The sequence below is a fragment of the Pleurodeles waltl genome, chromosome 1_1 (genome assembly GCF_031143425.1).
Source record: "Pleurodeles waltl isolate 20211129_DDA chromosome 1_1, aPleWal1.hap1.20221129, whole genome shotgun sequence".
NCBI classification, from domain to species: Eukaryota; Metazoa; Chordata; class Amphibia; order Caudata; family Salamandridae; genus Pleurodeles; species Pleurodeles waltl.
This window is the reverse complement of record NC_090436.1, coordinates 4665025-4692745: the sequence shown is the minus strand read 5'-3', so window position 1 is coordinate 4692745 and position 27721 is coordinate 4665025. Positions and strand designations below refer to the sequence as shown.

At 48.5% G+C, this 27721-nt stretch overlaps 1 protein-coding gene across 5 annotated transcripts in view; it reads right to left on the bottom strand.

Moving 5' to 3' along the window:
• Positions 1 to 27721, bottom strand: part of LOXL3 (lysyl oxidase like 3) — a 330073-nt gene that overhangs the window by 33437 nt on the left and 268915 nt on the right. For 2 of the 5 annotated variants that reach the window (XM_069203048.1, XM_069203188.1), the window contains 3 exons: positions 18666 to 18846; positions 18018 to 18172; positions 7221 to 7394 (listed from right to left, as the gene is read on the bottom strand). In XM_069203048.1, coding sequence (XP_069059149.1) covers positions 7221 to 7394; positions 18018 to 18172; positions 18666 to 18846 — 510 coding nt within the window. Of the gene's footprint in view, positions 1 to 498; positions 655 to 7220; positions 7395 to 18017; positions 18173 to 18665; positions 18847 to 27721 lie in introns of all 5 variants that reach the window. The other 3 variants (XM_069203233.1, XM_069203150.1, XM_069203110.1) reach the window with 3 other exon arrangements.

The following is a 27721-nucleotide window of genomic DNA, read 5'->3' as shown; positions in this document are numbered from 1 at the left end:
CATCCAGATGGTTGGGATTTGAGAGAGCAGCTTAGAGTGCACCTGGCACTACCCCCTGAAGTCCTTTCATGGTGGGCACCTAACTTTCTTCCCACTACATGTCCCATGCAGAGGGCCACCAATGTCCATCAGGGTGACTCCCTTTGGCGATTTGTGGAGGATCCTGTCCTAAGTGTCGGAGAAGTTAAATTGACACGTTTAGACATCACCTTCCACGTCACATTTAGAGGTCAAGACTGGTTGGTCAAGTTGGAACCTGGCACTGGTTAGATCCCTGGTGTTGTGCCCATCACTTACCGTTGTTCCCACTACACTTCCTGCGTTTAGGGCCACCAATGACCATCAAGACGACTCCCTTCGGCGATCCCTAGAGGATCCTGTCCTAAGTGTAGGAGAGGTTAAATTGACATATCAAGAGGTCACCCTCCAGGTCACGAGCAGAGGTCATGTTGGAACCTGGTGCTGGTCAGGTCCCTAGTGTGGTGTCTCATCACCTACCGTCACGGCATGCAGGGAGTATCCGAGACCGAGCTGGCGACATGCCACCATGGCTTCCTTGGTAGTCCAGCCTTCACTGCAGATTGTGCCCCATTTATTCCCTCGTTTAACCTCCACGCGGCCCTCGTTGGTGGTCCTTCCTCCTACTATTCGTATCTGTGGACAAGCCCTGAGGGGTGTCAGCAAAAAAGCAACCTACCTTTCTGCAACAGTTCTCACCACTTAATGGGGCTGGGGATTTAAGCATTCATCCATCTGCATCATACTTTGTACATTCAACACAGAGCAATACTGTCCTACAAGCAACCCCATTGTAACCTGGGAGGTTAAATTGACACATTCAGAGGTCGCCCTCCACGTCACGTGCAGAGGTCACAAGGGCACACATCACACGTAATGCTACACTCAGGTACATCATACGCCTGAGGTACAGATCATACAGTTCAGAAGAGGTACAGTCCTAAATCCATCAGGTAGCATACATCACGAATTACAGAACCATCTAGACCAGAAGACATCTCTAAAAGAACCCAGAGACACGCTTCGCACAGTGCAGTGCAGTGGCACCCATCAACTACTTGTCCAGGATGTGTGGTTCATAGTATAGGACAGTCTATTCCTTCTCCATCTACAGCATGCTCCAGAGACACAAATCACACAGTTCAATAGAGAAGTCACCCTCCATCCATCAGGCACCATAACCAGAGACACACGTCACACATTTCCATAGAGAAGTCATCCTCCATCCATCAGGCACCATACCCAGAGACACACGTCACACATTCAATAGAGATGTCACCCTCCATCCATCAGGCACCATAACCAGAGACACACGTCACGCATTTCCATAGAGAAGTCACCCTCCATCCATCAGGCACCATAACCGGAGACACACGTCACACATTTCAATAGAGAAGTCACCCTCCATCCATCAGGCACCATAACCCAAGACACACGTCACACATTTCAATAGAGAAGTCACCCTCCCTCCATCAGGCACCATAACCAGAGACACACGTCACACATTTCCATAGAGAAGTCACCCTCCATCCATCAGGCACCATAACCAGAGACACACGTCACACATTTCAATAGAGAAGTCACCCTCCATCCATCAGGCACCATAACCCGAGACACACATCACACATTTCAATAGAGAAGTCACCCTCCATCCATCAGGCACCATAACCCGAGACACACATCACACATTTGAATATAGAAGTCACCCTCCATCCATCAGGCACCATACCCCAGGACACACATCACACAGCACAGAGTAGACCAGTGGTTCTATGCACACCATTATAGGCAGGAACACACAACACCAGGCCTATACCCAGGGCAGAGGATGGCAACAGTGAGCACAGCGTCCCCTCATTCCACAGCCACCTGCCTGAACCCGGCACTGAGGTGCAAATGGCCAGTTAGAGAAAGACGCAGGAGGCCAACGAGGTGTGAAGTAAGGGATGACACGATGCCAGGTGTGAGGGAGGTTTGAGAGGTGGGACGGGGACACAAGTCCAGGTGCAGTGTATTTTAAAGTCAAGGGTTGGAAGTGGGATGCCATGTGCTTAGATGGTGTAACTGCCGGGCTGCCAGGTAGAGGGCACTGGACCGTCGTTCACCATTTTCAGGAAAAACCTCAAGATGTGGCTCTTTGGATGAGGCCCCTCCCCTCCCCAGCGCCTTGAGACCCTCACAGGTGAGTAGCCGCGCTTTACAAATACTGATTGATTGATTGATTGATTGATACATCTGCAGTTTACTTCGGGTCCACCCTGGGCCACCGTAGGTAATCACCACCCACCACCCAAAAACTCTAACTGCTTATCTACTGAATGAGTTTTTTTTTGTTTTTTATTAAACCATAGATTGTATAATTTTTACTTCTTTACTTTCACTTTCAAACGTTGTCTCTTCTTTATAGATTAGTAACGTTAATGCTTTTCCTAACACTAGATCTGCGGTGTTTGTAATTGAACTGCCTTTACTAAGATCATTGCCAATTAACTTTCTGGTAATATTTCCTAGTCAATGCAACAAAAACATTTGACACATCCAACCTTTACAGTTACAAAACCTGCCTATTTTTAAACAAAATTTAATGAAACATGACTAAGTGGAAAAGTGTGGCACAATGGTTAGAGCAGCAGACCCTGATGCAGAGATCTGGCCTGGGACCAGGGTTCAGTTCCCACCTCAGCAGGTCTTGGGCTCAATTCCCTTGGACCAGATAATTCTGGCCTCTGTGCCTAATCTAATTAATGGGTCTAACTCTGGGCGATAGCTTGCTTAATCTCCACAACGGCCCTCACAGGGCTTGGATGCCTGGCTTCACCCTGGGGCTGTCCAGGAGTGGGTGCCTCACAGGGAAAAGCCAGGAGGGGTTCCACAGCGGTATGTGTACAGTGCCTTGAGACCCTAATGGGTGAGTAGTGCGCTATACAAGTGCAAAGTTTACTAACATATGCTTATTTTGTTAACTAATTACATGAAATTCATTACTATTTCAAACTCCCTGCCTCTTGAGTGCTGCCACCAGTTTGGGAAAACTCAAAGTTCTTCACCCCAGTTTCTGACCGGTCATTATTAATTACCTGCATTGACCCTATTCATGCCCCCACCCTTCCATAACTTGTGTCCAGCTTTCACCTTCACTGAGGCTTTGATTATCTTTGAGCAGCACAGAAGGGTGGGTTGGGCAGCCCACTGGGGGGAAGGGGTCATAGTGTGGAGACTGTGTCCTTCCATTTAAATAAACCGCATTACCCGGGGAGTGTGAGGACAGCACTAGTCCTGACTCTGTACTTTAGAGCTTTGCGGGGGTGGATACAGGGGCGCCATTTGGAAAATGGGAAGGAAGGGAACCGGTTGTGTGGGATTTGGGAGTTTGGGGAAGTAGGATCCCAGGTAGAAGATGTAATTTGGAGGGATGACGCATCCTGAGCAGGTGACACACACATTTGCATTAAATTTGCCAAGGATCCCTCGCCTGGCCCAGCCTTGCAGATTATGGGTACCAGTGTTCAAGGCTGGATGGCAATTAATATCCTAAAAGTTTTAACACCAAACTCATAGTTCTTGTCAGGAAAGGCGGGCGCGAGACTAACCTCTGTTCCCATTTCTAAGGTTTTTGGCCAAATCCTCCCTCCCTGGTGAGATCAGAATCTGTGTTTCCTGTTCGGGGTGCCACTTCTTGAAATGTGCAGCAGTGAGCAGTGGTGAGCAGATGTTTTTGTGAGCTTCACACACTGAGACATACCGCTTGACACCGTTCGGGGGAGTACAGGGCTACGGTGGTGGGTGCTGAGAACATCGAGATACTGACGCCCTCATTTATGGGGATTTAGCGCAGGGCAGGGCTGCAGGTCACCTTGCTGTGCTGCCCATCACCAAAGTGAAAGGGCAGGAAAGACCATATGTATCCAATACGGTGCATTCCTGTCCTTTCCCCTGCGTGACGCCGTTTCAGCGCCTAGCGCCAACGCAGGCGCCCTCGCACCATGGAATAAGGGCGTCTGCATTGTAGGCAGGATTGCTGTTGTACAGGAAGGGGCACCTTCCTGCACTACAACAATACCGAGAGGCGTGTTCCTCTTTCTATGTGCGCTGCAAGATGCACCACACACGGAAAGAGGGAAAAACGAGGAGAAGTAAAGTAATTTCTCCTAGTTGCACCTCCCCTGGGGAAGCGTAAGGTTTTGGCGCATTTCCAGGTTTACATGGTTTTGTAAATCTGGGGAAGTGTCAAAATCCATGGGTGTTGCGTGTGAATCACCACCAGAGCACCCATGCAGGGCCTCCCTTGCGCAGAGTAACACAACGCAGTTACTTGCTCTGCCTCGCCTTACTCAATATCTAGGAGGCCATTCAAAGCCACGCACTCTGCGCGGCCACATAGGTATGATTTTGTAGTTTGAGCTACTGGAGCATCACAAAAAGAGACACTCCGGCAGCACAACGTGCTCGTAAATACGCCCAGAGTGCTGGACTCCCTTCCCCTCTGAATCTGAGGCATCAGAGTGCAGAACGGTAGGAGGCCGTAATAAAAGGCATCGCTGACGCCCAAAGGTCTCTGCAGTGGTTGAAACGCAGGAGCATATACACTTCAGGCTGTATCCATTTATGCATTCTCAGTCTTGCATAGGGGATGGTTACAAGCCCCTCGCGCCCCTTAGCGTCATGTTTTTTATGCTACGGGGGTGCTAACAGGCCATCACTCTGCACTGAGTTTATAAAGGTGAACAATGGTACCATTGTGCCACTTTGTGAACCCTCACGCCACATTATACCTGCGCCACGTACAATGTATTCAAAGGGGGTGCTCCCATGCAGGAAGCCCAAAAACAATTTGCAGCGAAGTTTACAAAATTTCACTGCACCATTCAGGGCAGGTGTTAAACTGACGCAAGTGCTATATCCTATGGGCCTCCCTGAGCTTCGCTGGGCTAGCGGCAACATTTTTGGCGCTAGTCCAGCAAAGTGCCACAATAGCCTCAAAAATGTTGACGCTATTGTGCTAACGTGTGCTACCATGGTGTCGTTAGGTGGGCACAGGGCGACACAGGGAAACTGGTGCATCGGAGCCGATGCACCAATTCCTTGTAAGTACACCACTGAATGTTTTCACCTATTCTCCCTCCAGGATTCTCAGGAAGCTGATCTTGACAAACCCTACTTCCAAGGACAGAAGAGCCTTTCCAAAACGGAGTCCCAGACTCTGGAACTTCAGTGGCCAGAATCATCCTCGACCTCCCTACGCGTGCCTACACCACCCCCCACCTCACGAAGTTACACTTGCTCCTCATTCAGAAGAGATGTCAATTCACGATGCTGATCCTACAAGGCCTTTCACAACCAGGGACCAACATACATCACCCACCGCATGAACTTGGCCTGACCCTCCAGACAACTATGCTCTGCCTCTCTCTCCCTTGCACCCCCAACCATCTGCCGAATCAACACCTGAGGATGCTCCTTATCCCAACTCTCAGCAAAGTCCTGGAGCGACCTCCCCCTTCACCTTCGGAGGAGGTTAGAAGGGGACTAACGACCTGGATGTTCATTTGAACATTCTGAAAGCAGCTGCACTCTCAGCACCTAGAGACCCTCATGGGTGATTAGCCGTGCTCTGCAATCCTGGACTGATTGACTGATAGGTTGTGTTACTTGAGCTCAGTCATTCCATCTTGTTGACTATCTTCAATAAGCCTCACAAGACATATCTATTCTAAGATAACTGACTACGATCTGCGTCTAAAGGCTTCCCTCAAGAGAATGTGTGCATTACGCCTGTGGAAGGTCATGGCAGCAGGCTGGGAGTGGGAGTATTTTAGGTAGTGGTGGAGGCAATGCACAATATAGGGTGAGTCTTCTTAGGTTGGGAGGGCTGGCGGCTATGTATGGTTTGTCGTGTGGAGCTTAGAACAGGTAGAATGCTAGAAGTGGTGTGTTTTGGATGGGTGGGGAAGTGGCAGGACACAAGGTTTGGGTTTCCTGCTGGAAGAGTGTGGATGGAGGTTAAACAGTTCACTGTGGCCATCCTAGCGGCTGGCGTATGGTAACCACCCTGCACATCACACATATGTCTGCATCATGACCTAAAACACACTCTCTGGCACCTATCGCATCAGAACCAGGTCCTCAACAGGCTGTCGGTGGCACCCATGCATGAGTTTCCGAAACCTTGGCCACGCCATGCTTTGCTGTTTAGAACTTTATGGTCGTGTCATATCCAGCCCTGGAAGGATAACTGCTTAGAAAAGCCAGAAGTAGATGAGAGGATTGGTCAACATTGTACTTTTTGGCCACACTCAGCTGCCAAGAGAGCTATCAAAGGGAGGTGTCACTTTGTGCCCAAGTTACAAAGGATCTTTGAGAGAAAGAAGTAGGAATGTAAACTCAAACATTAAGAACATTAAAAATACTAAGAAGGATACTTCAGCTCTAGTGAGTGCAGTAGCCACATTGTCTTCTTTAAACTTAAACTGGACAGCTTGCTGTTGCAAGCCCTCAGCGGATCCAGGGCCTGACTTACAGCTGGTGGACAGGTTATTCCACCACAAAAGTGACGGACATCACGTCCGCCATATTACGATTCCCATAGAATATAATGGGATCGTACTATGGTGGACGGAATATCCATCACGTGTGTGACAGTGTAACGCCATCCGCCAACTCTAAGTCAGGCCCTGCCAGAGTCCTCTCATTTCTTTTCTTGTCCCCTCTGTGGCTTGGTAGCTCATTCACTGATTCTGTCAGCCGTCAGACAGTTCAGTACCCCCATTGTTTGCATAAGCATGTCCCACCCTCTGATTTTGGCAGACTACGCATTTCTTTTAGTAGCCAACATATTCTTTTGGCAAGTTATTCTTTTCTTTTGCAGCTGAGTCTTTTAGTTGACAATGTTAAGCTTTTATTCACAGATTGGTTGGTTGTCCATTACTTTTTGTCACCCACTTTTGTACATTTGGTATTCCAGCCTTAGATGCTGGTAGCCAATCTCTAAGTGTTTGAAGCCTATCCTATCTCCTGATAGGTTCTGGAGGATACAACAGTGTTTCTCAAGGACACTTTGCTGCCCCTCTTGGTTTTGTCTGCTAACCTTAGGCTGTATACATTGGTAGCTGCTCTTGCTGCGTACATGACTCTGCCCCTACGTTCTTCTGACGCTGCTGGCCACAGGTGGGTAGGCCATGCATGTTGTTGCCATTGATACCTACTTGCAGTGCGCTGTTGGCGTATCCCAAGCCGAGCTGACGGCACACAACCGCGGCTTCTTTATTACCCCAGCCTTCTCCGCAGACCAGGCCCCATCTCAGAGCCTTGCTGCCATTCCCAGGGAGCTGCACTTCCACCCGGCCCTCCAGGCGGTTCCTTCCCCCACGCAGGCGTATCTGCGGGTTGGCGGAGAGAGGGGTTAGCATTGTGTGAACAGTATTTTAGTTAGCAGGGGACCAAGCCTGGACGTTCATCAGGGCTCATGGAGACTCACACAAGTGGAAAAGTGATCTCATTGTAGAAGCACTGAATTGTTAGTGGCTTATTTGCATATGATTCCAAGGACTGGCCTCTAAGCAGGCTTCCTAGGTTTTACTTAATGACATCACAATGACATCATAGTGCAGATGGCCTGAAAATCAGCTACCTCCAGTGAAGCAACTTTAATGAAGTTAATATGACAAGTACAGCCTGCGGATGGTCTTACTAACTCCACCCATGACCATAGCAGCACTTCGCACTAGGACTGAGCATGGAGGTCTCTCAGCAGATGCTGGGCTCAGCAGCCATGATTAAAGTCCAGGCTGGTGCTGACCAGGGGGCTCCTGATGAAGGACAAACTGGTGTCTTGTGTAGACACAGAAGAAACCATGGAGAGCAGACAAAGACACAGAAGGGAGCCAGTGAAGGGGGCTGCAGGCACTGAAGAGGGACATCGAGAGGTGACAACAGGGCGGCAGTGGAGGGGGTGCAGACACTGGAGAGGGGCATGGGGAGGTTTATGTACAGCAGGGTGGCAGTGGAGGGGGTGCAGACACTGAAGAGGGACATGGAGAGGTTTATGTACAGCAGGGTAGCAGTGGAGGGGGCAGACACTGAAGAGGGATATGGGGGTTACAATGGAGTAGCAGTGGAGGAGATGACTAGGAGATGAAGAGAAGATGATGAGGAGATGAAGAGGAGTTGACGAGGAGTTGCCGAGGAGATGAAGAGGAGATGACGAGGAGAAGTGAGTAGATGGATGGGTGGGAAGTAGAGAGGAGGAAGGAGATTGGTAAAGACAGAGGAGGGTGGTGTGGAGGGGGAGTAAAGAGAGTAGATGGATGGGTGGGAAGGAGAGAGGAGGAAGGAGATGGGTAAAGATAAAGGAGGGTGGTGTGGGGAGGAGTCAAGAGAGAAGAGAGTAGATGGACGGGTGGGAAGACACAGGAGGAAGGAGCTGAGCTATGTAACCACAGAAGGATGAGGGGGGTGGGAGATAAAAAAGGGGAGGAGGAGAGATAGCAACGAAGGGAAGGAGTTTGACAAGAGGTGCCCTAGAAGGATGGTATGACGAAGAGGGAAGAGGAAGGAGGGCGGGGAAGACAAAAAACTAGACATTTTGAGAAAGGGTTTGCCCACTTATCACCCCTACGTCCTTCGGGTACTTTTTCAAAGGCTGAAGTTGAAGAGGGACCTTATCACTTCTGCTAGTGCTTGTAACCAGACCAGCTGTTTCTCCCAAAGACCCCACCTCCCCACACTGGGACCTTCCACAGCAAGGGAGCAAAGAACAGCATTTTCACACCTCTTGATGAAGGCCTCCAGCTGGTAACTGGCACAAGAGTGGGAGATCCCAACATCTCCACTAACAGATGGGAAGTGCCTGGATGGAGAGAGTCTGGTTGCTTATTGTCAGGCATTCTGGATGGAAACTCTACCCCTGGGCAACATTCAGCCGCGGGTAGAACTAGGACAGAACTAGGGCGTGGTGGACGGGGAACAAAAGACAAGGGTGATTCTGCAACTAGAAGAGTCATCGAAGAACCCTGTCTAGAGGAAGCTCGCTGTCGATGAATCTGTCACCGAGCTCCTGAAACCTTCAAGCCTTGTCTAGTCTAATCTCAGGGATTTATAGTGAGCAAAGCTACCAGGAGGCTCCCCACCACTGAACCCCAAGGTAGTAGACGGCATTAACTGTCATTAATCAAACCGAACTGTTTTTAGCTTTTTCCTAAAATTGAGTTCAGATTCTCAGGACACAAGTATGGACCCTGGGCCATTGCAGGTGTCCTTAACCCATGCCAAGGGTGCAAGACCCTTCTGGGGTGACCACTGACGTTTAGTAGTACCCTCTCACTGTCCAGAACAGACTAGGTCTACAGTGGATAGTACTAGGACTTATGGTGGCACCTTAGTATTTTCCTAACGTACATTGGCGCCTTCTGGGATCACTAGGATACCCTTTAGATACCCTCTGGGGTGAGACATGTATCTTTCAGGCTCAACCTATGGTTTTAAGACGGCACCAGATGAAACATTCCCAATGGCACCTCTTGGTGTAAAATTCAGGCTCCCCAAGAGAAGCAAGTGAATCTCCTTCGTGGTAACCCATCAGACTCGGTGGTCAGTTGGTGGTCAGGTGATTCAGTGCCTTTCACTGAATGAGAAGTCCCTTTAGAGTCCCACCGCCTGCCCTATTTGTTGTCATGTTGCTGGATGGGGTGTCCCTAGACAAGCAATATTCATCATGCTTTATATCAGGATCAGTGGCCAAGAACAGCTTCTCTGTCAGTAGGAAGCCCTCAGTCTTGTACCACAGGAGGAGGAAGAGGGCCTGTGCCAGGGGAGCAGACCATCCATCAGCAGGCAACCCTCACTCTTGTACCAGAGGAGGAGGAGGAGGGCCTGTGCCACGGGAGCAAACCCTCCATCAGCAGGAAGCCCTCACTCTTGTACCAGAGGAGGAGGGCCTGTGACAGGTGAGCAGACCCTCCATCATCAGGCAACCCGCACTCTTGTACCAGAGGAGGAGGAGGAGGAGGGCCTGTGCCAGGGGAGCAGACCCTCCATCATCAGGCAACCCTCACTCTTGTACCAGAGGAGGAGGAGAAGGAGGGCCTGTGCCAGGGGAGCAGACCCTCCATCATCAGGCAACCCTCACTCTTGTACCACAGGAGGTAGAGGAGGAGGGCCTGTGACAGGGGAGCAGACCCTCCATCATCAGGCAACCCTCACTCTTGTACCACAGGAGGTAGAGGAGGAGGGCCTGTGACAGGGGAGCAGACCATCCATCAGCAGGCAACCCTCACTCTTGTACCAGAGGAGGAGGAGGAGGGCCTGTGCCAGGGGAGCAGACCCTCCATCAGCAGGAAGCCATCAATCTTCTACCAGAGGAGGAGGGACTGTGACAGGTGAGCAGACCCTCCATCATCAGGCAACCCTCACTCTTGTACCACAGGAGGTAGAGGAGGAGGGCCTGTGACAGGGGAGCAGACCCTCCATCAGCAGGAAGCCCTCACTCTTGTACCAGAGGAGGAGGGGGAGGGCCTGTGCCAGGGGAGCAGACCCTCCATCAGCAGGAAGCCATCAATCTTCTACCAGAGGAGGAGGGCCTGTGACAGGTGAGCAGACCCTCCATCATCAGGCAACCCTCACACTTGTACCACAGGAGGTAGAGGAGGAGGGCCTGTGACAGGGGAGCAGACCCTCCATCAGCAGGAAGCCCTCACTCTTGTACCACAGGAGGTAGAGGAGGAGGGCCTGTGCCAGGGGAGCAGACCCTCCATCAGCAGGAAGCCCTCACTCTTGTACCAGAGGAGGAGGGCCTGTGACAGGTGAGCAGACCCTCCATCATCAGGCAACCCTCACACTTGTACCACAGGAGGTAGAGGAGGAGGGCCTGTGCCAGGGGAGCAGACCCTCCATCATCAGGCAACCCTCACTCTTGTACCACAGGAGGTAGAGGAGGAAGGCCTGTGCCAGGGGAGCAGACCCTCCATCAGCAGGAAGCCCTCACTCTTGTACCAGAGGAGGAGGGCCTGTGACAGGTGAGCAGACCCTCCATCATCAGGCAACCCTCACTCTTGTACCACTTGTGGAGTACGTCAGGGTAACTGAAAGCACTATTGTCACCAAGGAGAGGCCTTCTCTCTTGTTTTGAAAGGAGAGGCCATGGGCACTGGAGATAGTCAAACCCACTCTGTAGTACAGAATGAGGCAATGGAGACAAGGGCAGCTTTTCTTTCAGCAGGAATTTTTATAATGTTGCTACTTCCTCTTTTTCTTAAAAAGGGTAATTTTTATTTTTTCCTCTAAAGGGCTTTCAAGGAGAAGTTTAATCCAGAACTAAAAAATACAAGTGTTCTGGGCACAGAGACGTGCAAAGCACAGTGACAGACGAGCACAAAAGAGGCAGAAACTCACTGGCGAAAACTGAGGTACAACGCAGACCGACAAATGTTGTGACAAAAAACACTCTGACACAAATATAGGCTAAAGCCCCCTGATGGTCATGTGAGCAACATTGTGACTGATCAATACAGTGACAGACACACAATAACACTGATACTCGAGCCCAGTGATGAATACACAAGCAAGGCAACAATTGGCCAATACAGCACACAAAAATACTGATGCACAATCTTAGGCATACACGCAGTGAAGGACATGCAACCAACACTGCAACTGATCAATACAGTGACAGACCACACAAAAACACTGATACGCAACCTTAGGCAAGAGTCTAGTGATAGATACACAAGCAAGGCAGCAAGTGGCCAATATAGCACACAATCTTAGGCATACGCGCAGTGAAGGGCATGCAAGCTACACAAGGACTGATCAAAACAGTGGTGGACAAACCAGTACAGAACGATGCTCCCTAATGGACACACAAGCAACACAGAGGTCAGACAGTGCACTCATGCACAGAGAGGAGCACACTGGTTGGCACAACACACACAGACATAAATTCACTATTCGACACACACAGAGCACAATACTGATCGCGACATATATACAGGCCACAGTCGATGCTGACACAGCTACACAACACAACCTCAGTGACAAAGATGCACACTAACTCAGGGGTTGAACTACACAACACAGAGAGGAGCATGCAGATACATGCATGGCCAGGGACAGACAGACAGACATGCACACACTGACATACTGAGTCTCAGGCAATGCAGGGACATCATTAATAAGTGGTGACAAAGGTAAACACATTGAATATTACATCACAAATTATCCTGGTCATCATCTGCCTCTCTACCTCTAGGGGCCTTCTTGAAAAGAAGAAGTGAGGTATGCGAGACAGAAACTGCTTATATACAGAACAACAACTGATCATACATGTGGACCTGGAAGTGCTTATACTAGGGCAGGAAGGGATTATGTGGATGTTTCAGTAAGTGCTCATACACTGGCAGTAAGTGATTATTTGGTTGGAATAGCAAGTGGTTATACACTGGGAGGAAGTGATGACATAAGTAGAACAGGAAGTGCTTATACACAAGCAGGAATTGATTATGTGGGTGTAAAGGAAGTGTTTGTACACTGGCAGGAAGTGATGACATGGGTGGTACAGGAAGTGATTAACCTGAAGACCAGAGGCACCTGTTATACTCCCTTCTTGTTCTCTACTTTGGATACCAGCCAGAATGTTACAAAAATAACAAATCCCATCAAGGCGAAGCAACTAATCAGTAACAGCCGTTGAGTATGTAGCCGCTGCCTGAGCACACGTGTCCTCCTGTTCCTCCTGTTTCCTGCTCAGCTGGGAGCGTACCTTAGAGGATTTCCTGTTCCATCTACACTGAGATTCTGATTTCACACAACGCACTGCACTTCTCGCCATCTCACCTGTCTTCTTTTTGGGGCTTCCTGGTGGACTACCAAGGGACACCTCCTCAGGCAGAACCGCCTTCGCGCGCCCTTCCCTCTGGCTCTGCGTGCGACTCCCCAACAGCCCTATCTGTGACCATACTTGGAGAGCGAACGTTTGTATGAGATCTGCCGGCCGTAGAAGCCTCCTTGAATGACCATATATCCTCATTTCTCCTCGTTAGATCACTCTTTCCTCCCAGCAGTGTCAGCAGGAGGTTGGCGCCGAAGAGTGAAGCTGTTCTTCATTCTTCTGCAGTTTACAAACTCCTGTACTCCGCCTTCGCTGCTCTTGATCTTGCAGCTGAGCTGCCACAAGGCTCTCCGCAGGACTCCTTTCCGCAGGAGTTGCATCTTTTGTGTAGAGAGCAGGAACTGCTTCACCGCAGAGCATCACACTTGATTTGAATACTTGTTTGAGAGACACTGGCCTCCCAACACCCACTTCACCTCTTGTGGGCAGTAGGAGGTCTACTCCTGAGCCCTCTAAAGAAACTCCTTCTATGACCAACGACGTCCAACCAAAGAAATTACAAATACAGTTACAGGAGGAGAAACACTGCATTGTGAATTCCGCCGCAGAGCCTGCTGGTGCCTCTGGCACTGGTGGATCCCTGATGGGCAGCTCCCTCCCACAGGATGATGCTGTATCCTCTCAGGTGACAGGCCCTCTGCTTGAGAGCTAAATAAACTGTCCCCCAAACACAAACTGATAATCCAGGGTCTAGATGCTGACTCTGTTGGCTCTTAAAAACCGTGGACAGTCCAACCAATCAAAATGATGATTTTCCCATTCACTTTATACGTTTTATCCATGGTTCCAGTTTGTATATCTCCTACATTTAAAACAAATTGAATTGAAGATTATCTAAATTTCTCTGGAATGACAAAAAGTCCAGAATTTCTCTTTCTTATATTTGGAAATTTAAACAAGAAGATGGGGGTTAATTGTCGGGTTCTTCATCTATACCATGAATCTTTCTGTTTAAAACAAGCTTCTAGATGGATTTCTCTGACACGATCTTCGCTTACTCATTTATGGTTGAATATTGAATATTATTTTCTTCTTCCATTTTCTCCTACTGAAGTATTGTCCTTTTCATCTAATATTTCCGTCACATCTTCTACACTTTTTAAACATACTTATGTCTTACTGAAATCTTATTTTCTATTGCAAACCGTTACTTGTAATTCTTTTCCGCACTCCCCTCTTTGGAATAATGATCTCATTACTATTGATAACAAGTCGTTATTTGGGAAATCCTGGGGACAAAAACGGATTATATGGGTCAAGGAATCTAACTTAAAAATATAGTCCTCTTTCTTTCTCACAATTCCAAGAAACGTTTAACTGTCCTTCCTCTTTTTTTACCTAAATATCTTATCCTTGTAAATATACTACTACATGTTCTATATTCCTTACCAACTCTTTCATCTTCCTCGCATTCACAATTCGCTTTTTGTTCTATTCATATTTCTATCCTGAAAGCATCACCTATCTACAACTTCTTCGTACTTCCACAGTGATTAGACCTAAATCTAAGGTAGAAGCTCAATGGGAATTGGATTTGGACTGTACTTGAACTACTCTTTTTTGGACCAAGATATGGGATAAGATACACAAGATTTCTAGAACAGCCTCTACTTCCTTAGCACAGACTTTACTTTACCCCCCCACTTTCCCATTATCGCTAAATTTTCCCGGACCTCGGCTACAAAATGCTGGTCATGCAATCACCCTAACACAGATCTCATGCATTTACTATTCCATTGCCCACCTACTGTCTCTTTTTGGGATAAGGTTTGGTCCCAACTCACCTCGATCTTTCATTTTGATCCCCAACTATCTCCTTTGATACTCTTTCTAGGAAGTGTGTCTGAAAATGTCAACTCAAACTTTGATAATTTGAAGTTGTTAGATCTCATGTTAGCTTCAGCCTTTCAGCAAATTACACTTCACTGGAAATGTTGATTCAGTATTTCCTATAAAGCATGGTGGTATAATGTCGGTCGTTATCATAGGTTAGTCACTGCTTGTGCTTCAATGCACTGTCCTGCTGTTAATAGAGATATTTTTTGTTTACCATTTACGTCCTTGTTAGATACTGCTGCTCATCATTGTACTAACTGTGACTCGTCTGAAAAGGTTAAATGGCCATAAGTTATTTTATTTCTCTGCTATTGTTTTTCAATGTTAATATTTATTACTTATCTTCCATATTATTAACTTAACCTTTTATCATATATTGCATTTTGATTATTTGTAATGCTCCTCTTTTTGATATTTCTAACTCTCCCTTTCCCTCCTTTCACTTTTCCCCAATTACTTTAAAAATGTTAAACAACTTTCTCTTCTTCTTTAACATTTACTTATTTAAGTTTATATTCGAATATACAATTAATTACTCACTGTATGTTTTTAAGTTGTTAATTCCAAATAACGCTGATTTACCTTACGAAAAGAAGACAGGGCTCATTGTTCACCACTGGTCTGGATGACAATACTACAGCAGTTTGCTATATAAACAGCTCCTGAGTGCAAGGTCCAAGGTTTTATCGGAAATACCAAAACAGTTGCAGTAGAGCAGTGAAAGTGGAATATCTTTGGGTAATCAGCAGATTGGCATTACCGCCACTTTGTGAATTACTGACATCTCCATGTTTCGCTCTGTCAGGTGCTACAAAACGTCTGCTGTTCCTTTTCTGGATCTTTTTAATTCCCAGCCCAACGTGCAACTGCCTCTGTGTTACAGCTGGAGAGCAGATCAGATGATTCTGGCTAAGGACGAACTACTCCAGGATTGGAGTCTTGGCCTCAGTGATGCAGTGTCTTCATTCAGTATTTAGTGAATTGTGTATCCCTCATCTAATGCCTCCAAGAATCGCTGGTTGTACTTATGCCCTTTTGACAATCCCGGGGGAGTTTCTAGACCTTCTGCAAATGGCGATAGACGACTAATGCCTGGCCTTCCGTGTCTTCTGTCCCTGGGCTGGCATCGTGTGATGATTCTGTCAGGGTCTTTAATCAGCAAAGCATAAGAGATTTTGGTCTCAATAGGATTTCCTAGTAGTTTCATCAGACACCATGAAGTACTAAAGCTAACAAGCCAGGGTCTCCCTAGTCCTCATGGATGCAAACACCAATCCTCTATTGACAGATGTCACCCAAGTTATCAATTACATGCCTTTCCCGGCTTCTGATGGCACCTCTTGTGTGCTGCAGGGGGAGGCTACATATCCAGCGCCTGCTACTGGCTCCTCCTCTTCAATGTTCCAGCCTTCCTGGGGGTATTAGTTCCATAATAATCTGGTAGTTTATCCAATTAAGTAGCAAAAAGAAAGATTAACACTATGGGGGTGATTCTAACTTCGGCGGGCGGTGGAGGCCGCCCGCCAAAGTTCCCCCACCAAAATACCGCTCCGCGGTCGAAAGACCGCTGAGGGTATTTTGGGATTTGCCCTGGGCTGGCGGGCGGCCGCCAAAAGGCCGCCCGCCAGCCCAGGGCAAATCAACCTTCCCACGAGGACGCGGGCTCAGAATTGAGCCGGCGTAGTGGGAAGGTGCGACGGGTGCAGTGGCACCCGTCGCGTATTTCAGTGTCTGCATAGCAGACACTGAAATACTTTGTGGGGCCCTCTTACGGGGGCCCCTGCAGTGCCCATGCCATTGGCATGGGCACTGCAGGGGCCCCCAGGGGCCCCGCGGCACCCCCTACCGCCATCCTGTTCCTGGCGGGAGACCCGCCAGGAACAGGATGGCGGTAGGGGGTGTCAGAATCCTCATGGCGGCGGAGCGCGCTCCGCCGCCATGGAGGATTCTGCAGGGCAGCGGGAAACCGGCGGGAGACCGCCGGTTTCCCGCATCTGACCGCGGCCGAACCGCCGCGGTCAGAATGCCCTGCGGGGCACCGCCGGTCTGTCGGCGGTGCTCCCGCCGACCCTGCCCCCGGCGGTCTGTCAGAATGACCCCCTATGTGTCTTTAATAAAATCAGCAGTTTCCAATTAAAATGAGGAACCCACTTTATATATCTACAGGAACTGGTTATACACAAGTGAAAGGAAGTGATTTTATACAGAACAGGAAGTGACTCACCAGGTAGAACAGGAAGTATTCTTATATAGAATAGGATGTGATTACAAGGGTGGAATGGCGACCACGAAGGGATTATAGTAGTTGGGTAAGAAGCGGCTGCCTTAGGAGAAGAATATGATGACACAGGCGGTAAGGAAATGTTTATATACAATACAGGACGTGATTACGCTTGTAGATTTGGTTCTACGCGTGGACTCGGTGTGCCTATAAATGTAGAATGGGATTTATGGATATACGTGGACTTGGTGCCTATGAACCTGCATGAGAATTGATAATAAAGATGAAAAATGAAGGGCGGTGGGTAATATGCGCAGTGTGTCTCAGGAGCCAAAGAACACCATTCATTGGCAGTGATAGACAATTGTGCACAAGAACACCCCAGGCTCTAAGATGGGGTGGGGGAGGTTGCTGTGGTGACAATATTTTCAACGCTGCCAGGTAGTACCTTATGAGCAATTTGTATTCAGCGCCAGACTTTTACCTGCAATCCCACCGCTTGAGGGTCTATTATGAACAGTGCATCTAAACTGCGACTTGAGTTGTGTTTACTGACACGCTCATAGTCTTGTGATCTCTTGTGCAACTGTATTGAGTGGGGTACAGCTTTACTGCCACTAGCAGAGCTGAGGGTCGCTGTGAGCAGTGTATCATATCAGGGTGTATGTAGAGTAGCGCTTACTGGCATTTTTAATACTTGGGGGTCTGTTGTGAACAGTGTATCAGATGGCGGAGGGGAGTAGAGTCTTTGGACTTCTTGTGAACAGTGCATCAGAAGCCTCTTGTGAACAGTGCATCAGAAGCCTCTTGTGAACAGTGCATCAGAAGCCTCTTGTGAACAGTGCATCAGAAGCCTCTTGTGAACAGTGCCTCAGAAGCCTCCTGTGAACAGTGTATCAGATGGGGGAGGGCAGTAGAGTCTGGGGGTCTCTGGTGAACAGTGCATCAGAAGCATCTTGTGAACAGTGTTTTAGAAGACTCTTGTGCCCTCGGTTTCTCATCCGGGGTGCCCTAAGATGCCTAGCCGCAGGTCTGACAAGGTTTCTGGGAAGGTTCACTCACCGTGCTCTCGAAGCCCATGTATGGTGTGTTACAGCGCACTGAAGCATCCTCCGAGTGTTCACAATCCTCTTCTGTGATGTTCTTGTACTGACAGCTCCACAGAGACTTCTCTGTGCCCACACACTGCACCTCGTTCATGTGAATGGGTCCCATCCCTGGAAGTAGGGGGGAGAGAGGAGGGCAGGGGTGGTGTCACTACCACAAGAACGCACACCCTTGCACGTTTACCTGCAACTTACACAACTACCTACACATTATAGATGCCCATTTCATAGCCATGCATCCACCTCAGTGCTTCCAGACAGTCACCCACTCATCCATCCATGCAGCTACCAGACCCTCAGCTCAGCCAGCAGCCTCCATTAACCCCTTCAACTATTCCCGATCCATGCCTGGAGCTCTTCAGGGCTGCACCCACCCACCTGTTTGCCCCCCTATTTCTCTCACCATTAGGCCAGCAGTCTGTCTGTCCCCCTAATGAGCAGAGGTCTGTCTGTCCATGAGCCATACCTTGCCCTCTGTGGCAGAGTAACACCGGGGGGGGGCTGGGTGTAGTAGATCCTCTGTGAGCCCCCTCTTGACCCTCAATAAGACTACAGCTCTCTGGGGTGACTTGGGGTCCCCCACCTGCCTCCCTCCCCCACTCACCTTGACCCATCCGGGCACCAGTGGGTGCCTCCTTGGCACTGCCGAAGCCCAGTTCACGGCACACCACGCTCGCCGCCGGCAGGTTCCACTTGTCATCGCACACCGTACCCCACACGCCCTTCCGCAGCACCTCCACACGTCCCTCGCCCACCTTGGCTCCGCCTTTCAGCCGGATGAGCTGCTGGGAAAGGAGAGAGGCCATGTTAGATGGTTACCTGCAGGCATGGAGGCTGGCATGTGGGTGAAGTAACACATGAGGGCATTGCCCATACATGGCTTCTAGGGTCAGGGTCCAAGTGTCACAGATGACACCTCATACATGACTTCTGGGGTCAGGGTCTGGGTGTCACAGGTAACGCCTCTTCTGGGGCGTCTGGGTTCAGAGTCCCTACGTCCCAGGTGACACCTCATACATGCCTTCTAGTGTCACCACCCCAAGTCCCAGGGGACACCTCATTTATGGCTTCTGGGGTCAGGATTCACATGTTTCAGGGTCAGGGTCCTCATGTCTTAGGTGACACTCATACAAGGCTTCTGGGGTCAGGGTCCGCGTCTCTCAGGTGACACCTTCTACATGGCTGCTGGGGCAGGGTCCCTATGGCCCAGGTGACACCTGTAAGGAAATGCCTCCTTGGCATGGTTACCCCCTGACTTTTTGCCTTTGCTGATGCTATGTTTTGAATTGAAAGTGTGCTGAGGCCTGCTAACCTGGCCCTAGCACCAGTGTTCTTTCCCTAACCTGTACTTTTGTTTTCACAATTGGCACACCCTGGCATCCAGGTAAGTCCCTTGTAACTGGTACCCCTGGTACCAAGGGCCCTGATTCCAGGGAAGGTCTCTAAGGGCTGCAGCATATCTTATGCCACCCTGGGGACCCCTCACTCAGCACAGACACACTGCTTGCCAGCTTGTGTGTGCTGGTGAGGACAAAACGAGTAAGTCGACATGGCACTCCCCTCAGGGTGCCATGCCAAACTCACACTGCCTATGCAGTATAGATAAGTCACCCCTCTAGCAGGCCTTACAGCCCTAAGGCAGGGTGCACTATACCATAGGTGAGGGCACCAGTGCATGAGCACTGTGCCCCTACAGTGTCTAAGCAAAACCTTAGACATTGTAAGTGCAGGGTAACCATAAGAGTATATGGTCTGGGAGTCTGTCAAACACGAACTCCACAGCACCATAATGGCTACACTGAAAACTGGGAAGTTTGGTATCAAACTTCTCAGCACAATAAATGCACACTGATGCCAGTGTACATTTTATTGTAAAATACACCCCAGAGGGCACCTTGGAGGTGCCCCCTGAAACCTTAACCGACTACCCGTGTAGGCTGACTGGTTTTAGCAGCCTGCCACACTCGAGACATGTTGCTGGCCACATGGGGAGAGTGCCTTTGTCACTCTGTGGCTAGTAACAAAGCCTGCACTGGGTGGAGATGCTATCACCTCCCCCAGGCAGGAGCTGTAACACCTGGCGGTGAGCCTCAAAGGCTCACCCCCTTTGTTCCAGCACCACAGGGCATTCCAGCTAGTGGAGTTGCCCGCCCCCTCCGGCCACGGCCCCACTTTTGGCGGCAAGGCCGGAGGAAATAATGAGAATAACAAGGAGGAGTCACTGGCCAGTCAGGACAGCCCCTAAGGTGTCCTGAGCTGAGGTGACTCTAACTTTTAGAAATCCTCCATCTTGCAGATGGAGGATTCCCCCAATAGGGATATGAATGTGACCCCCTCCCCTTGGGAGGAGGCACAAAGAGGGTGTACCCACCCTCAGGGCTAGTAGCCATTGGCTACTAACCCCCCAGACCTAAACACGCCCTTAAATTTAGTATTTAAGGGCTCCCCTGAACCTAGGAACTCAGATTCCTGCAACCTAAGAAGAAGAGGACTGCTGAGCTGAAAAACCCTGCAGAGAAGACGGAGACACCAACTGTCTTGGCCCCAGCTCTACCGGCCTGTCTCCCCCCTTCGGAAGAAAACTGCTCCAGCGACGCTTTCCCCCGGACCAGCGACCTCTGAATCCTCAGAGGACTGCCCTGCTCTAAAAGGACCTAGAAACTCCCGAGAACAGCGGCCCTGTTCACCCAAGACTGCAACTTTGTTTCCAAAGGAGCAACTTAAAGGCAACAGCGTTTCCCGCCAGAAGCGTGAGACTTGCAACCCTGCACCCGGCGACCCCGACTCGACTGGTGGAGAAACAACACTTCAGGGAGGACCCTCCGGCGACTCCGAGACTGTGAGTAAGCAAAGTTTTCCCCCCTGAGCTCCCACAGCGACGCCTGCAGAGGGAATCCCGAGGTTCCCCCTGACCGCGACTGCCTGACTCTCAGATCCCGACACCTGGACAAGACCCTGCACCCGCAGCCCCCAGGACCTGAAGGATCGGAACTCCAGTGCAGGAGTGACCGCCAGGAGGCCCTCTCCCTTGCCCAGGTGGTGGCTACCCCGAGGAGCCCCCCCCTTGCCTGCCTGCATCGCTGAAGGACCCCTTGGTCTCCCATTGAAACCTATTACAAACCCGACGTGTGTTTGCACACTGCATCCGGCCGCCCCCGTGCTGCTGAGGGTGTACTTTCTGTGCTAACTTGTGTCCCCCCCGGTGCCCTACAAAACCCCCCTGGTCTGCCCTCCGAAGACGCGGGTACTTACCTGCTGGCAGACTGGAACCGGGTCACCCCCTTCTCCATTGAAGCCTATGCGTTTTGGGCACCACTTTGAACTCTGCACCTGACCGGCCCTGAGCTGCTGGTGTGGTAACTTTGGGGCTGTTCTGAACCCCCAACGGTGGGCTACCTTCGACCCAAATCTGAACCCAGTAGGTGGTTTACTTACCTGCAAGAACTAACAATTACTTACCTCCCCTAGGAACTGTGAAAATTGCACTGTCTAGTTTTAAAATAGCTATATGTGTTTTATTTGAAAAGTATATATGCTATTGTGATTATTCAAAATTCCTAAAGTACTTACCTGCAATACCTTTCATGCAAAGTATTACATGTAGAATTTGAAGCTGTGGTTCTTAAAATAAACTAAGAATGAAAATGTCACTTACCCAGTGTACATCTGTTCGTGGCATTAGTCGCTGCAGATTCACATGTTTCGCACAGTCCGCTGCCTGGTGTTGGGCTCGGAGTATTACAAGTTGTTTTTCTTCGAAGAAGTCTTTTTTTGTCACGGGACCGAAGGACTCCTCCCTCTTCGGCTCCATTGCGCATGGGCGTCGACTCCATCTTAGATTGTTTTCCCCGCAGAGGGTGAGGATGGAGTTGTTTGCTATAAATAGTGCCCATGCAATGGAGTGAATACGTATGTACATAAAAAGTTTATAATAATTATTTACAAATGTACAAATGTTTAAGATTTAAGATGTACTTCTAAACGGCTACAGGCTTCCAGGGGAGGCGGGAGGGCACATGTGAATCTGCAGCGACTAATGCCACGAACAGATGTACACTGGGTAAGTGACATTTTCAGTTCGATGGCATATGTTGCTGCAGATACACATGTTTCGCATAGACTATAAAGCAGTTACCTCCCCTAAAAGCGGTGGTTTAGCCTGTAGGAGTTGAAGTAGTTTGGAATAATGTTCTTAGTACAGCTTGGCCCACTGTAGCTTGTTGTGCATTTAGTACGTCTACACAGTAGTGTTTAGTAAATGTATGAGGCGTAGACCAGGTTGCAGCCTTACATATTTCGCTCATAGGAATGTTTCCTAGAAAGGCCATTGTAGCACCTTTCTTTCTGGTTGAGTGTGCCTTTGGTGTAATAGGCAATTCTCTTTTGGCTTTAAGATAGCATGTTTGAATACATCTGACTATCCATCTAGCAATGCCTTGTTTAGAGATTGGATTTCCTATGTGTGGTTTTTGAAAAGCTATGAACAGTTGTTTTGTTTTCCTGATTAGCTTTGTTCTGTCAATGTAGTACATTAGTGCTCTTTTGATGTCTAATGTATGTAGTGCCCTTTCAGCCACGGAATCTGGTTGTGGGAAGAACACTGGCAATTCTACTGTTTGATTTAAATGGAATGGTGAGATTACTTTTGGTAGAAATTTTGGATTTGTTCTTAGAACTATTTTATTTTTGTGTATTTGAATAAATGGTTCTTGTATGGTAAATGCCTGTATTTCACTTACTCTTCTGAGGGATGTGATTGCAATGAGAAATGCGACTTTCCAGGTTAGATATTGCATTTCACAGGAATGCATGGGTTCGAAAGGTGGACCCATGAGTCTTGTTAAGACGATGTTAAGGTTCCATGAAGGAACTGGTGGTGTTCTTGGTGGTATAATTCTTTTTAGCCCTTCCATGAATGCTTTAATAACTGGTATTCTAAATAGAGACGATGAATGAGTAGTTTGTAGGTAAGCAGATATTGCTGCGAGGTGTATTTTTATAGATGAAAAAGCGAGATTCGCTTTTTGCAAATGTAGTAAGTATCCCACTATGTCCTTTGTAGAGGCATGCAATGGTTGGATTTGATTGGTATGGCAGTAGCAAACAAATCTTTTCCACTTAGATGCATAGCAGTGTCTAGTGGAAGCTTTTCTAGCTTGTTTTATGACCTCCATACATTCTTGTGTGAGGTCTAAGTGTCCGAATTCTAGGATTTCAGGAGCCAAATTGCCAGATTCAATGATGCTGGGTTTGGATGCCTGATCTGTTGTTTGTGTTGTGTTAACAGATCTGGTCTGTTGGGTAGTTTGACATGCGGTACTAGTGAAAGGTCTAGTAGAGTTGTATACCAAGGTTGTCTTGCCCATGTGGGTGCTATCAGTATGAGTTTGAGTTGGTTTTGACTCAACTTGTTTACTAGATATGGAAGGAGAGGGAGAGGGGGAAAAGCGTATGCAAATATCCCTGACCAACTCATCCATAGAGCATTGCCTTGTGATTCACGGTGTGGGTACCTGGATGCGAAGTTTTGGCATTTTGCGTTTTCTTTTGTTGCGAACAAATCTATCTGGGGTGTTCCCCAAATTTGAAAGTACTTGTTCAGAACTTGGGGGTGAATTTCCCATTCGTGGACTTGTTGGTGGTCTCGCGAAAGGTTGTCTGCTAGTTGGTTTTGGATCCCTGGAATAAATTGTGCTATTAGGCGAATGTTGTTGTGAGTCGCCCACTGCCATATTTTTTGTGTTAGGAGACACAATTGTGTCGAGTGTGTTCCTCCTTGTTTGTTTAAATAATACATTGTTGTCATGTTGTCTGTTTTGACAAGAATGTATTTGTGTGTTATTATGGGTTGAAAGGCTTTTAACGCTAGAAATACTGCTAACAGTTCTAGGTAATTGATATGAAATTTTGTTTGGTGTACATCCCATTGTCCTTGAATGCTGTGGTGATTGAGGTGTGCTCCCCACCCTGTCATGGAAGCATCTGTTGTTATAACGTATTGAGGCACTGGGTCCTGAAATGTCCGCCCTTTGTTTAAATTGTTGCTGTTCCACCATAGAAGCGAGAGGTATGTTTGGCGGTCTACCAACACCAGATCTTGAAGTTGACCCTGTGCCTGTGACCATTGTGATGCTAGGCACTGTTGTAAGGGTCGCATGTGTAGTCTTGCGTTTGGGACAATGGCTATGCATGATGACATCATGCCTAGAAGTTTTAGCACAAATTTTGCTTGTATCTTTTGGTTTGGAAACATAGCACTTATTACCTTGTGGAATGCTTGCACTCTTTGTGGACTTGGAGTGGCAATTCCTTTTGATGTGTTGATAGTTGCCCCTAGATATTGTTGTGTCTGACACGGTTCGAGGTGTGACTTTGTATAGTTGATGGAGAAACCCAGTTTGTGAAGGGTTTGTATGACATATGTGGTGTCGTTTGTGCACTTTTTTACTGTGTCGGTCTTGATTAGCCAATCGTCTAGGTAAGGAAACACATGTATCTGTTGTCTCCTGATATGTGCTGCTACTATTGCTAGACATTTTGTGAATACTCTTGGTGCAGTTGTTATTCCGAATGGCAACACTTTGAATTGGTAATGTATTCCTTTGAGTACGAACCTTAGGTACTTTCTGTGAGAAGGGTGTATCGGTATATGAAAGTACGCATCTTTTAGGTCTAATGTGGTCATGTAATCTTGCTGTTTGAGCAGTGGAATGATGTCTTGTAGTGTGACCATGTGAAAGTGGTCCGATATGATGTAGGTATTTAGTGTCCTGAGATCTAATATTGGTCTTAATGTTTTGTCTTTTTTTGGAATTAGAAAGTACAGGGAGTAAACTCCTGTGTTTTTTTGTTGTACTGGTACTAACTCTATTGCATCCTTTTGCAGTAGTGCTTGAACTTCTAGTCCTAAAAGTTCTAAATGTTGAGGTGACATTTTGCGTGTTTTTGGAGGGATGTTTGGTGGGAATTTGTGGAATTCTATGCAATAGCCACGTTGGATTATTGCTAATACCCAATTGTCTGTTGTAATCTGCTGCCAAGAGTGGTAGAATTGGCTTAGTCTTCCCCCCACTGGTGTTGAGTGAAGGGGTTGTGTGACTTGAAAGTCACTGTTTAGGTGGAGGTGTTTTTGGAGTCTGGAATCTTCCCCTACTCCTTGGGAATTGACCCCCTCTATATCCCCTGAAACCTCCTCTTTGGAATGAACCCTGATATGGTGTGGTTCTGGTTTGTTGGCTGGTGGTGTCTGTGGGTTGGCCACGAAACCCCCCTCTAAATGGAGTTTTTCTAAAAGAGCCTCTGCTCTGCGGGGAGTAGAGTGCGCCCATGGCTTTGGCCGTGTCTGTGTCCTTTTTAAGTTTTTCAATGGCTGTGTCCACTTCAGGGCCAAAAAGTTGTTTCTCGTTGAAGGGCATATTAAGGACAGCCTGCTGGATTTCCGGTTTGAAGCCTGAAGTGCGGAGCCAAGCGTGTCTCCTTATGGTGACAGCAGTGTTGACTGTTCTCGCTGCAGTATCCGCTGCGTCCATTGAAGAGCGGATTTGATTGTTTGATATCGTTTGTCCCTCTTCAACTATTTGCTGCGCCCTTTTTTGGTATTCCTGTGGAAGATGGTCTATGAGAAGTTGCATCTCATCCCAGTGTGCGCGGTCATATCGGGCCAGCAGCGCTTGAGAATTTGCGATGCGCCACTGGTTGGCTGCCTGTGATGCTACTCTTTTTCCTGCCGCATCAAATTTTCTGCTTTCTTTGTCCGGAGGTGGGGCGTCGCCAGATGTATGGGAATTTGCTCTTTTGCGAGCTGCCCCTACTACTACGGAGTCAGGTGGTAACTGCGAAGTAATAAACACTGGGTCTGTGGGTGGTGGTTTGTATTTCTTATCCACCCTTGGGGTGATGGCTCTTGATTTTACGGGCTCTTCAAAAATTTGTTTTGCGTGCCGTAACATCCCTGGTAGCATTGGGAGACATTGATATTGGCTATGTGTAGCCGAGAGGGTGTTAAATAAAAAATCATCCTCTATAGGATCGGAATGCAGTTGGACATTGTGGAATTCTGCTGCCCTAGCCACCAGTTGCGAGTATGAGGTACTGTCCTCTGGCGGTGACGGCTTTGTGGGGTATGAATCGGGATCATTGTCCGGCACTGGGGTGTCATATAGGTCCCAAGCGTCTTGATCCTGATTATCTTGACTTATGGTAGTTTGCGCTGGTGAGTGCATTTGTGGCGGTGTTTGTGCCGGCGATGCCTGTTGTGGTGGAGAGGGCGGAGGCGTGACTTTTTTAACCACTTTGGCTTGTGGTTGTGCGTCATCCTCGAGAAGTCTGATCCTTCTTTTTCTCATTATTGGGGGAAGGGTTGATATCTTCCCTGTGTCTTGCTGGATGTACAGTCTCTTTTGTGTGTAGTCTGATTCTACACTTTGGAGCTCTTGTCCAAATCTGTGCATCTGGCCACTTATTACTTGTTCCTCTGTGTAGGATGGAGGTGTGGAACTTTTCGGCGCCGAGAGAGAATCTTTTTTCGGCTTCGGCACCGACAGAATTTTTGTGGCTTTCGGTAGGGTGTCTCGGTGCCGATGTTTTTCGGTGCCGGCATCTTGTTTTTGCCTCTCGGAGCCGCTATCTCGGCTCCGAGGTTGCTCCATGGCGGTCCCTCGACCGGAGTCGGGTGTCTTCGCTATGGGCGTGCCCTTTTTCGGCGCCTTCGACGGCTCGCCGGTTTTATGGGTCGAGCCATGGCCTGTTGGCAGTGGCGTCCCCTGGGCTTTTGTCTTCTCGATGGTTTTAATTTTCGACGTCTTACTCACTGTTTGTTGCTGTTGTTCGACGTCGGAGTCTCCGGATTCTGATTCCGGAACCGAGAATGTTTCCTCTTCGTCGTCGAAACGTTGTTTTGTCGGCGTGGAAGCCATTTGTAGACGCCTGGCTCTTCGGTCCCGGAGTGTTTTTCTGGACCGGAAGGCTCGACAGGCCTCACAGGTATCCTCCTTGTGCTCGGGGGACAAGCACAAGTTACAGACCAAGTGCTGATCTGTATAAGGATACTTACTGTGACATTTTGGGCAGAAACGAAACGGGGTCCGTTCCATCGGCTTCGATGTCGCACGCGGTCGGGCCGACCAGGCCCCGACGGGGGATCGAAGCTACCCCAAAATCTTCCGATGATCGGTGTCGATGTACCTAACTATCCCGATACCGAACGGAACAATACCGATGCTTTCTTCCGAGATTCTGACTAACTTTCCGACCCGAAACACGGAGCGAAAAGGAATACGTCCGAACCCGACAGCGGAAAAAAACAATCTAAGATGGAGTCGACGCCCATGCGCAATGGAGCCGAAGAGGGAGGAGTCCTTCGGTCCCGTGACCAAAAAAGACTTCTTCGAAGAAAAACAACTTGTAATACTCCGAGCCCAACACCAGGCAGCGGACTGTGCGAAACATGTGTATCTGCAGCAACATATGCCATCGAACAATATATTTTTCTATTCAAAAACCTATTGGCCTGGAATTGTCTCTGAGTGTGTGTTCCTCATTTATTGCCTGTGTGTATGTACAACAAATGCTTAACACTACTCCTTTGATAAGCCTACTGCTCGACCACACTACCACAAAATAGAGCATTAGTATTATCTCTTTTTGCCACTATCTTACCTC